The sequence below is a fragment of the Cyprinodon variegatus genome, unplaced genomic scaffold, assembly GCF_000732505.1.
Source record: "Cyprinodon variegatus isolate N-32 unplaced genomic scaffold, C_variegatus-1.0 Scaffold132, whole genome shotgun sequence".
In the NCBI taxonomy this organism is placed as follows: domain Eukaryota; kingdom Metazoa; phylum Chordata; class Actinopteri; order Cyprinodontiformes; family Cyprinodontidae; genus Cyprinodon; species Cyprinodon variegatus.
This window is the reverse complement of record NW_015150585.1, coordinates 565379-578604: the sequence shown is the minus strand read 5'-3', so window position 1 is coordinate 578604 and position 13226 is coordinate 565379. Positions and strand designations below refer to the sequence as shown.

The window sequence follows — 13226 nt, the reverse complement described above, 5'->3', positions numbered from 1 at the left end:
TATATATTTATATATATAGACACAATAAGAATCAAATATCATTTGCCAGGCCAAGCCAAAGCATTCAGCTGGCCTGAGTATTAGTCTTCTTAAAACCAAACTGTCATTGGAAATATTATAACATCCATGCACTGATTTTGACAATAAAACTGACTCTACGACAACAATTAAATGGTTCATTAAACATGGCTAATACTGCAAGTATTCAAAAAAAAAAAATAGTGATCTAAATCCCATTGTTTGATTGCTGTTTTTGGACTGTTTAGAACTTCTCATTTAAAGCCCATATTAAACAGGTTTCTAGAATTTCCCTCTTAAATCTTCAGAATATTGAAAAAAAATAAAAGGGGTACACTGATTCATATTTTTTTACAATCCAAACTAATATCCATCCAATCTATGGGCTAAGTGTATTGATTGTTACTTAATAGCGATCCATACTTGTGTTGAATTAATAAACCGTGTACCTCGCCATGTATGTCAAGGCATCACACTAACATTGTTAAAAAGACTAACAACTTAATACAGATATAAATCATCACTAGCTGCTGTGTGTGTACTTCACAACCATAAAATTTAAAAACACTTCATTGCTTTAACTGCTTTGCTGTATATAATGTCAATATGAATAGAAATGAGTGCATCAGAATGCTGGATGTGTGTCATTCATTCAATATTCAGTCCAGCTAATTAGTCAATATTGGAGCCGATATTCGATTCTAGTGCATCTTTAAAGATCAGAAATATCTTTCCAGGGGGAATGCTGAGAAACTAGTCCATGCATTTTTTACTTCAAATGTTATTTGTAAGAATTATAAAGAATTTGTAATTCTTTATGATCAGGAAATTGATTTAAAAGCCTTCAGCAGATCCAAAGCATGGCAGCTAGAGTTCTGTTAAAAATGAAACAGAGTGATCATATTTGCCCTTTCTTAGCTTCCCTTCAAGGGTGTCGTGTTAAATTCAGAAGACGATTTAAAGTCCAACTCATCTATAAAGCCCCAGATAAGCAAAGCTTCATCTAGCAGAGCACTTTGCAGTTCTGCATTATTTGTTAAATGGACTTCTCTAACTTTATGTTCCCTCAGATTTCTCTTATCATAGTATCTGCATCTGGCGCCCTGTTTAACTGGGACACCATCCTCAGACATGCATCAGCTGGGCTGCTGTCAAATACTTTCAGTGTTTTTGTTTTTTTGTTTTTCAGTTTTTATTCTTGCTTCTCTAATGGACAAAGCTGCAGGCTCAGCTTACCCGGTTACTAATGTCATGTGCTCTCTATGAACATAAGAACCAGCTCAGTTTACTGTTTTTGCCTTTTCTAAAATATTTTTGTAATCCATTAATTGAATAAATCGTTTGAAGGGTGACAACCTTTCCTACAACAGTGTATCTCAACAACAGTTATTGAGACAATCAATTTCTCTTGATCCGTAACATTTTGCAACAGTTTATTTCATGTTAACACTAGGAAAAGTAAAAAGACTGACTTATTATTCCTCTTGACTGGTTTTCAGAAGGGTTACCATTATTCTTCATGCTTCTCTTCTGTATCTTAATTAAATGCTGTGTTTTACAACTAGTGTAAACTAGAAATTAATTAGGTTAGGTCAAGAAATCTTTATAAATTCAAATATATTTACACCATAAAGCTCAAGACCAAATAAAGTCGTGAGTGGTTGCTGAGATGTCTGAGTCGAGTTCCAAGTCAGTTGAAAGCTCGTTAAGTTTTAAATCGATAAACTGGTCACACAAGTCCAAATAATGTGACAATCTGAAAATCACTTTTTTAAACATCCTAATTTCATCTACTGAATCTTTAAAGATGAATTACAACACAGACTTATTGTGGGGAAAAATAAACCTAAAAATATTTCTGTTTGATTAAAGAATGATGAGGGGGATCATAGGCTGTGGTATGTGACTCTTGTGGCTTGGTGGCACAACACAGACTGAGGGGCAAATACTCTTCACAAAATACATTAACACACAAGACTGAAGAAAAGTAAGAAGTAGTAAACCAAGGAAAGTACACACTTTCCTCTGAAACACACAAACGCACACATGTAAAGACTGGCATATAGAAATAGAGAAAAGAAAAACAGAGCCGGACTAACAGAGTTAATAAAAGCTCCTTTGCGATGGTACCCTGCAGTTCTTCCACTCACCAGGGAGAAACCACTCGGCAGAGGCACTCACAGACAGGTCACGCTTGCTGGTTTCCTTAAAGGTCAACTCATCTACTTAAGAGGCTCCAATTTACTTTAATGCACATTGTCCAAAAGAAGAAAAAAAAATAAAAGCAGAAAGAAAAGGAAATGACAAGAAAAAAAAACACACCACAGCATATAGCTGGAATATTCTCAAGTGTGTCCTTTTCTCTTCCAACTACAACTGCTCTTTGTTCTCAGAGGACGACTGAATAAATATTTGATTTCGAAAGAAATAAAGAATGATAAAGATGGCCACATGGTTTTAAAATAAGCAATGTCTTAGATGATAGGCCAGAGTCCAGTTACCACATCATCAGCAGTGCTCTAATGACCTTCTTTACAAAACAAACTTCAGTAAGTGCAGTAGGGAAATAGTCTTCCGAACAGCTCACCAACAGTGGGGGAAAGAGGAGAAGGCCTCTTGACAGACTCTTGTAGATGCCTTTCCCTATCACGCAATGCCTCTCAGTCATAAACACATGACAAATGCAGCCTTAATCATTTTTTACGAGCGGGGATGTGCAGGGGGCAGCGCATGGCTAGAGGGGAGAGGGGAGCTGCGAGCAGCAGGCGGCCCCCTCTGCACAGAGGAGAGGGCTGTGTGCTAAAGTCTCCACTGGAACATCACTCGGCCAGCGTGCCTTTGATCTCCGCACCGCAATTACACCAGCATCCAAATGAGCGTGGAGTCGCCTCTGAAACAGACTTCAAACATGGGCATGTACGCATTCTCATGCACAGGAACTGTATAGGATTCGAGCCATGTGCTCCTCTCGACAGTAAATGATGTTCTGTCTCCAGCAGAGAACCTGAGGATGAAAGGAGGCCTTGCTCCTCGTCTGATCCCTTCATTAATGATGGCTTGCTAACACTAATACTGTGTATTCTTGTCTAAACAAGGGCAGCTTGGTATGTGGTTCCCATACTCCAAAGCAATGATCTAACATGGCTCTAGCGGAGCAACTTGTTAATACGTTAATGTATGCATTAAACATGGCTAAATGGTCAATGGAGGCAACATTATGAGCAAAAAAAAAAAAAACAAAACATGTTTCCTGGGGTATGTTGCTAATATTGACCTAAATCTCACTGGTTAGCATGCACTCAAAGACGCACTTCAAATAAAAACAGCTCTTGAAGAAAGACGTGAACCTGGGGAATGGCCTGAATGGGCGTCCCAAAAAGTCACGGATAAAATTTGCCTAATTCTACGATCCGCCGTCTTCCTCTGCACATTAAAGATAAGATTGCAGTTTGTCTTGCTGTTTGCTTTGAATAGTTCTTAACCGTATCATCATCTCAACTGCGGTGGTGGAAAAACACGGGTGCATGGCGACAGGCAAATGGCAGTCTGGCGTCTCTGCAGCAGACTAGCTGCCATTAGGGCTGAGAGCAGCATTTATTGTACAATTAGGGCCAGCGAGATCTACCTGTAATCATCTCCATACAGGTGTGAGCTCCTCTCTGGACAAGGGAAGTGACTCATCATGTCAAACGTCAACACTTTGATGTCAGCATTGTTCATTGCAGAGCCCTTGGGGAGTGCTACTGTTTAGCTGTTTAAAGCGTTCAAATATTTACGGTGCTTCACACCTTAAAAAAAAAAACACAAAAAAAAGGAAAAAGAAAGCTATTTTCCCCCTGACAACGGATGTTCCTCTTGTCATGAATCATTTGATTTATGAGCTCTTCCTCCTCCCCCTTTCTGACAGGTTTACATTTCTGACAGGAACATTTTAACAAACAGTCATAGATAAACAACTTCTCTTGAGTTACAATGCCGTCAAGTAAAGCTCCATAAATAATCTCTTTTTCTTTATTCGTAAAACCTGACAGAAGGCTGGAGGCAAGATGGAAAAGTGTGATAACAATTCACTGATTTGGTACTGGGGACAAAACAGCTGTTATTTAGAGAGGTAGTCCTCCATACTTAGCCAAGCAGTGTGCATTAAACATTTAGGATAGATAATCTTACAAGTTCACAAAAAAAAAAGTTTTGCAAGAAATATTATGATTAAAAATTATTCACAAGTGCCTGATGCTTTTTTTACCTTCTGCAACATTACAGGAGAGTCAAATAAATTTTCCGTATCAATGTTTTACAAGAGTTCTGAAGAGTTTTTGCAAAATCATCTAACTGCAGAATATAGGAAGAAAATCCACTAGAAGCACAGGCCTCCCACCAAAAGAAGCTTGTTCACTTCTGTTTGTAAAATTGCACAAATCCACCTGTTGATTTTGTTTGAAAGGTAACCTCCACTAAGCCCGGCTAGAGACACCAAACTGAAGATAATGCAGACACGAGAAATTTAACATGATCTCAAAACCTGTGAATTAGAGGTCACAGAGCTTTTTTTTTAGATTTTCAGGTAAATCTTATGATATCAAACAAGGTATTTGCAACATTCTGATTCCATATATCTTTTGTAATGATCCTGTAAAAGTTTAACTTGATCTGGAAATACTTTTGCAATGTCCTGCAAAGTTTTTAGGTCACAGGTAGAGTTTGCGAGATCTGATAAAAGTTTTGCAAGATTGCAAATAACTTTAAACAATCATTATAAGTTTTCCTACCTGCTTCACAACTTTTACAAAATCCTGCTAAGAAATGTAATTTTCTTTTGCACAGTTTCTGCCAAAGCTTTGCCAGAAACAGAGTTAATAAACAATATTCTACACAGTTTTTAACAGATTGTGAATTTCTTTTTGTGACATTTCATAAATAATTGGCTATGTGCTGAATTCTTTGGTCAGACACCACAGACGTTTTGTAGCATTCCAACTTACATTTTGTCATAACCCCTTAGAATTTTGCAAGGTGCCAAATGAGTTTTGGCAATATTCAGAAAAAGTCTTCCCAGATCCAGATTCACTTTTGTGAGTTTTCACAAACATTTTCTGCAAAAGCATCTAAGCAAAATATCTCCACCAATTAAACAAGACCTACACCAAACATTTGGATATTTTTATGTTTTCTCTTTGGTTTTACATTTTGTTTAAGGGGTTTGTAACTTTTAAAATTTCTAAATAAATAGAATACTCATAAATGAAAGCAAATTGTTTAAAAGTTACACAACTTAAAAATGACCCATTTTCATGCAGATACTTGAACATCTACGATTGAGTTGCACACTGACACATTCAGACTAACATTAATGTAGCAATTTAATAATGGTGCACTATTCACTTTATTGCTCACTATTGTAAAAATCCATGCATTATTTTCTTTACATCCATATCATGTAAATGTTGTATCTCCATTATATAATTTGTTTGCTTTTCTTTATATTAAACTGTTAAAGTTTGTTATTGTTTAAATTAACTGTAGAAATTATGACTACAAATCTCAGTACATTATTTCTGATCCTGTTTTGGAATAAAATAAAACAAGACATGGACTGATAGGACACTTTCAGAATATGATAATATGGTAAAAAAAATATGGAATAAGCCACAACAAAACCTTGTTGTAGTTTTAAGTGCTTATTGCACAGAAAGTTAAAACATGTCTGTCATTCTAAAAAGGTTAAAATAATGAGGGGTAATACATTTATAGTAACTTGTTAATTAGTCAAGATATTTGTGAGCCAACTGACATTTTTAACCAGTTACATGTATAAGACTGATAAATGGTGCTCCTTTAATAACCACAGCATGAATGTCCATGTTTATAGTGACTGAAAGTACTTCCAAATAGTTAAATTAGTTCATCTTAAAGGAAAGAAAAAATGTCAGAACGTGTGCTCAGCTAGCTCGACGGTAAGGGCAACAACTATGCTACAGGGCAGAGATAATTATTTTGACCCATCTCTTTCTCCTCACTGAAAAAACTCTATGTATAAAAAACTGTGTAACAGAAGGTTCTTATACATTTTGCATCTTTTAAACAACCTAAGAATTTGTGTGATTTTGTGTGAAACTACCCCCAGCTGAGAATCTCTTCTCACCTGTCTTCTAACTATATAAACTAGACTTGTAGTTTATATTGCGGTGTGAAATCTTATCCTCAGTCTGTCAACATGACCACCCTACTGCAAAGCAAGTTGTACATAGCTGTGTTTAATAAAAAGTTTATTAGGAATAAAAGGATGCATTCATCTGTTCATCATGGCCGCCTGAGTTGTTGTGTTGAGGCGTGGGAGTTTCATAGGCATAAAAAAAATGCTTGTAAAGCAAGAGAGACAACATGTGAAGACAAACCCAACTATTTGGAGCAAAAAAAAAAAAAAAAAAAAACTTCTGTTAATTTGTGTCACTATGATTCATCACTTCGCCTCCAGATGATATTAATCACTAGTTTTGGCTTTAAATGTACACATGCTTGTTTTGTCACTGGAAGCACCTCCTCCTGCTTTGATATCGCATGGAAATGAGAAATTTTGATGTAAAACAAGGACCATATGCTTGTGCGCTTTTAATGAAGTGCACAGTCTGGGGGCTGTGGTTACAGTCTGCAGGGCTGGATGTTGTGTTGCGAGTTTTACTCATTGCCACCTCCCGGCAGAATCTCTTTCAAAGATGTGACCGTTTGCACCAGCAGGAGACTACAGTCGGCCTCATGCATCTGCAAATGGATGCACGCAGAGGGGGGACCCATGCATGTTCTACTGCTGACCGCACAATCAGTGAAAAGTTAGTTAAAATGAATGCAATTTCTTACATAAGAAGAAGATTTAAAAAAAAGAACTCTTTGGTGGTGATTAGTCAGTGCAGCTAGTATGCCCACACCCTTCTTCTAAGCACTTACCATTTGTTCTTCCTCCTTATGTAGTCTTTCTCAGACAGATTAACGAGGTAGATCATTGGTTTGGATGTCAAAAACAAGTATTTGTTCAACACTTCAATCTGTGGAGGGAAGAAAGACGAGTTCTGAGAACCGAAAACTTTCCAAAAGTGGTCTTTGAGGGGAGCACAGACATGGACAAATGAAGCCAAATGAAATTATAAGCTCTGCAGGGGGCGGCTAGGAAAAAAACTAAATCAAGATCAGACTGGCCAGATGTCATTAGCTTGTATAAAAGTTAGATTTAACAGAAAAGAATAAGAACATGAATGTAGCAGATTTACTTTCAGGTCACATAAAAGGATCTTCAAGATAAATCACTTTAGTAAATTGAACATTTGCATCAAAGTCTTACCTCCTTATCGTTCCAGTCATGATAGTAACGAACATGCTTCTTTTCATCCACAACCCAGCTCTTTACTTTGCACATAACGTCCTGTTTGGGGTTGAAACAGAATGAACAAGAAGCCATTAAAGGAGATGAAACAGAATAAACCCAGCAGGGTATGGGGTAATTATTTCCTAAATGCATGGCATCCTGATGCCAAAGGGAACAATGGCTTGAGCTCGCATTCAGGCAGGAGTGGCCTTGCTTAGACAGGGGAAGGCAGGAACAAGACCCCTTCCTTTAAGGCCTGACAAAATGCCTTCTGGGGTGTCTCAGCTCCACCGGGACTGTTTAATGAAAAGGAAAGACAAAATTGGAAAGAGCAGAGGAACTAATTGGGAGTTGGTTAGTAAAGGTGTAAATTATTGGTCCTTCCTCGGGCACTTTACAGAGCGCAGTCATACTGAATAAGCACTTGTGAGGTGAGGCGCTAATTATTCACTGTTTCTGAAAATATTGAGCATTTACCGCTACGTACACCGCATTCATTACTGACGCACTTGTGGGCTGAGACCACAGGCGAGACTGGGTCTTGACAGGATCTGGAAGCGGAAAGGGGTGGGAAAATGGGAGGGGGCAGTTATAAAATTTGTAATAAAGAAATTGAGCCTATTATTGTTGATCCAGCCCCGCAGAAATTAGCGGAACACACTCTTTTTGTTCCTGTCAACTTGACCTCCCCCTTCATATAAAAACTCCCCCACCCCCTGCAACACTCTCCCTGCCTCCTTCTTCCCTCCCCGAACCCTTGCAGCACTTCACAATCATACTCTCTTTTGAAAGAACTGAGGAAAAAAATCCTGCCAGAGCCTCAATTACACAATGGCAGAAAAAGCTCCACACACTGACCCCCAGCCAGCTGCATTCACTCTCTGCACATCTCTCTCTGCAGGAATTCTAAAGGCCTTTTAGTCAGGCAGCCAGAGTGCAGCCAGCGGGAGAGAGCGCAGGAAGAGCTGCATACACTCCGCCCGCGCCGGCCCAAGTCTTCACAGAGAGATTAATCATCTGTGAAATGGAAACAGCAAACGGCCGGTGACACGGGCTGAACCCGCTCCAGGATTCCCTCATCAGCTCGCAGCCGCCTTGCAGCACTCCTCTAACAGGCAGGTGTTAATAAAAGGCATATAGGTCCCACAGGGGTCAAACACATACGCTTGCCACCATGGAGCGCCGCTGGAGGGCCGGTTTCTTATTATTGTTTTGCGGAGGAGAGGGATTTTTGAGGATCCATGTGGACTGAAAATGATGGAAAGTTGTTTTTGTAAACACAGTGCAGCCAAAAATGGATTTACAACAATGCATATATATGAGCTATGTGTTCCTGTATGCAAGTGCATTTATCTTTGACTCATCCCAGAGGAAAATCTATTATTTTATCATAATAGCAAATATTAGATTTTTCTCCACTACTCTATAACTAAATGTATGAAATCTCTTAAAAAAAAAACATCCACAGGTTTTCTTTAAAAACATGTTTCCTGGCTTTATAATCAAATCCTTAAGCTGTTTTCTCCCTCTGTTTTTGCATAAAATGCTCTTGATATGGGTTGAAAATTATAAATGTATTGTAGTTTTGTGTATCTTGAGCAATATATGATCCCATCCAACTTCCATAGATTTTAATGGTTTTATAAACTCAATGAGAATATTAAAATTTTCCACCAGTCCCTACTTTGCCTATTTCTAAATGCTTCACAAAAGATTCTCCAGGTTTTTAGCAATCTGTATAAGAAGCCACATATTCTAAGATTGTATTGTTTTAAGTTACTATCTTAAAAAAAATACATTTATATCTACGACAATAACAGACAGAAGTAGTGAAATAGAGTGTGTTTCTTATTTTCAGCGTATTCTTATCCATTGAATATTATCACATTTGTGACATTATATCCACAAAACCTTTTTTGGATGTGAGGTGATTAATTAGTGCCAACTAACATATCATTTTTTAAGGAAACGACATAACCCCTTTCCTTGCACACCCTTATAAGTGCCATAAAAAGTCTGTATTGGTAAATGCAGTTTATCATTTTGTAATCTTAATATAAAGCAGCAGTTCTGGGAAGGCCTCAGAGATTTGTCAGTAAAAGTCAGTAAGAGACCATGAAGGCCATACAACAGGGCAGGGAGAAGGTTGATGAAAAGTTAAAAGGAGGGTTAGGTTATATAAGGATATCCAGTGTTTGACATCTCACAGAGCAGCCTATTTTTCAGTCTATTATCCCAAACTAAGAAAACAATATGACATGACTGCAAACCTAGCAAGACATGGTAATTCAACTACACTGACAGGCCAGACAAGGAGAGCGTTATTAAGGAGCTGTGGGCCCCAATAGTTGCTCTAGATCAGAAGCAATGATTCACAGCCATAGTGTGCGGATAATCTGTTGACACAATAGCTAATAGTCATGCAGATTTTAGAGCTGAAATAAAAAGCCTGTAGAAGAGGCAGCTCCCCTCAGATAGGTCACTTGTCAGGATTAGGAAATGCTTTTCTTATCTTATCTTAACTTATCTTATCTTATCTTATCTTATCTTATCTTATCTTATCTTATCTTATCTTATTTTATCTTATCTTATCATGGTGGTCACAGCCTCATGCTGTGGGTCTACTGATCCTAAGCAGATAATCAGAGCAGATGGGATTTTGGTTTGTATGAAATACAGGGAAATCCTGCAAGGAAACCTGTGAAACTGGGGTAGAAGGTCAATTTTAAGAAAGTATGAGGATACTAAACATACTGCCAGAGCTACCATGCGATGAATATTGATGTTTTAAAATGAGCCCCCTCAAAGCCAGACCTAAATCTAATTGAAAATCTAAGTCAAGACTGAAAATTACAGTTCTCTATCTTTCCAGCCAATCTCACTGATGGAAAGATATAATAACAAGAAGAAATTGTATTATAGATAAACAAAGCCAGGAGAAACATAACACTAAAAAACTTTCATTTTGGTAAAGGGGTAGTTCTATAAATTATTAGTTAAGGGAAGCTGAGTGCATATTCTTTTCAATTCACACAATATTATAATTTACTGGGACAAAGCAAATCATGTTATTTATAATTTCATGACACTAAACAACTTTACTTTTTAATTGCTTGGGAGAATTTTAAAAACTGAGGTTATTTTCCTCTTTTTTTTCTTCTACACAGTTTTGATGCTCTGTTTATGTGGAGCAACATAAACACATGGGTGTGATCCTGCGCCCAGCTCGTCAAACCCTGGACTCAGCCTGCAAGGCAATCACACAATCCCCCTCCTGCCTGAAAGCTTGCTTCAGCTCTTTGATGGTCGCCATTCTTCAGCCCGTCTAGAGAGGTTCTTCTATAGATTCTCAGTTGCCAACGCGTGCACAACCTTTGACAAGTAATGTAGATTATTTTTATTCATTGCCTAAAATTGTTAGCAATTATGTCAGTAAGCGGCCACCTGCCTAGCCTGAATGGCTCCTGTCTGTGGGGCGTTGGGGAGGGCTGCTGGCTGAAAGAGGAAGGATGGTGGTTGTGGGTAAGGAAGGCGGGAGGGAGGTGGTGGTGGTGGGGGGCGGGGTAGGGTTGTCTGTAGCAAAACCAACCAGTTAAAGGGGTGTCTGCAGCAGGTGAAATAGCCCCCCTCGTTAGTGTAATGAGTGGTCAGATCTAAGATTGGGAAGCACCACTGTGAGAGAACAGCCAAATATATTCCTTACCAACCAGTCTGTTCATTCCTGGTCCAATGATAGGTCAGCTTTAAATCCTCACTGAGGTTGCCCTCCCGGCCTCATTACTCCCAACAATAAAACAATCCGAGCACATGTGATTCCACGCTTAGCTTTATCTGACATCCAGGATGCAGATCTACATTTCCTTGGTCTAACCTGCATTTTTTTGTTTTGTTTTTTTACTCTGCACCTCTGACAAACTGTCAAGGATTATTCTAAACATTTACCGTATTCATAACCTGGTATAGGCATATGTGTCAGCCACTGTATGGCCTTAAACAATTTCCCAAGCTGCTGTAGGAGGATAAGCACGAGCAAGAGCGGCGCCATGATTTGAGTATTACTTTAGATGAAAAGAGCTGTGTGGAAACACTTTCATTAGCCCAGTGCTGTGACCCAGGGTCGGCAGCTGAATAAGTAACACTCTATTAATGATTTCTACAGCAGAAAACCCCTGACCCCTGATCACTTTCAATCGCAGAGAGGGAAAAATGGGCCAGGGGGAGGGGGAGAACCTATTGGAGGGAGATTAAAAAAAAAAAAAAAACATACTTTTTTCTGCACGGCCGTGTGTGTGGGAGGGTTATTATTTGTGCCTTGCTGTGAGGGGGAGCAAAGGGCCTGCTGGGACATTGACTCACATATTCTGGTTTGAGTTTCTTGTCACCGCCTCTAATGGCCGTCTTCTCCAGCTTGTCGATAATGGGGACGATCATCTCCACATCCTTCAGCCTCAGCTCCTCATGGATGATCTCCATATCTCGAACAGGGTCCACAGTCCCCTCCACATGGATGATATCCTCATCCTCAAAAGCCCCTGTTGGGAAAGGACACAAACACACACAGAGAAATAAAAAAAAAAATCCTTTATCTCAATAACAATACCTTTGATTTATGTGAATAACATGTAATACAAAGCAAAAGATCAGAACAGCAAAATCAATGACATTGACTTTCTGGAATCAAATGTGAAAAAGTGATGTGATTCAGCCCAGAAAGAAAAGAAAAATCATTAGTTGATGCAGAGAATGTGGGAAAAATAGACATCCAGATATACATCCCAGTGGGAGACTCAGAAAAGGCATGACAAACATAATCAGCAGTTTAGAAATACTTCTTTTTTCAGTCTTAAAGTATAAAAGATGTTAGAAACTAAGTTCTGGAGTACAGGCCTTAAGAGAAGCAAATCAGGCAAACTATTATGTGAAAGCAGCCATGCAGTTTGAAAATACAGCAGAAAAATGTAGCTTCATTTAAAAAAAAAAAAAAAAAGCATGTCATCATTCATAAAAGAAAGGAGGAGAGTCCTAATCTCCTAATCATGTGCATCTTAAGGGTGGCGTTGCTGGTGATTAGGTAATGAGGCTCTGAAGCAGACCATTTAGCCAGCAGCAGGCTCTCAGGACTCCTTCTGAATCTCTGGCACGGGTGGGAGCAGGTGATGAGGGGAGATAGCGAGTAGTGCATCTGCCACACAAGAGCGGCAGCCTTTAACATTAACAGTGGGTTACACTTTCTAAAACCTATTCAAACTGTTACACTTAAGCACTGTGATCCATTTAAGTTTAAAATCTGATTTAATTTACCTCTAAAACTCATTAAAACTTTCTCAAAACTCACCAGCTTCTCAGACTAATCCCATATTATAGAAAAGCTACGTTTTCCTGTTTACTATTAGAAATATATGAAGCAAGAACAATTTTTTGAGTGAAATATTATGTTTTTTTTTCTTTCTTTAGATATACACAGTCTATAGATAAATCTATAGAAAAAAATCTGTAGGACAGGTGCGAAACCTTCAGATGCAACATTTCTAATGATGAAAAGTCTGTCTCTTAAAATGCTATCCAGCATGCGTCAGCATGGTTTTATCTGGTGAAATAAATCTAAGCTATTATTATGGGGCCTAGATATGGATCTGAATGCTTCATGTTTTACATTCTGCTGTATCTAATTTTAATTCTTGCTCTAAAAGAAGTTGCTCTTGACTTGTTGTTATGTTGTGTTGACAGAGCCAACCACTGTAAAAAATGTTGTCCACCGGGTAGCCTAACTACATTCATTCACTTTGAAAACAAGTTATAACAACATTTTAATCGTAAAAAAATAAATAAATGTTGCATAGTTCAAAGTAGC

The 13226-nt window shown here is 38.4% G+C and overlaps 1 protein-coding gene across 1 annotated transcript in view; it reads right to left on the bottom strand.

Moving 5' to 3' along the window:
• ola1 (Obg-like ATPase 1) overlaps positions 1-13226 on the bottom strand; it is a 63665-nt gene that overhangs the window by 20295 nt on the left and 30144 nt on the right. Inside the window, exons 5-7 of the mRNA XM_015376306.1 lie at positions 11732-11907; positions 7352-7432; positions 6961-7058 (exon numbers count right to left, since the gene is read on the bottom strand). Of these exons, the coding sequence (XP_015231792.1) occupies positions 6961-7058; positions 7352-7432; positions 11732-11907 (355 nt within the window). The remainder of the gene's footprint in view (positions 1-6960; positions 7059-7351; positions 7433-11731; positions 11908-13226) is intronic.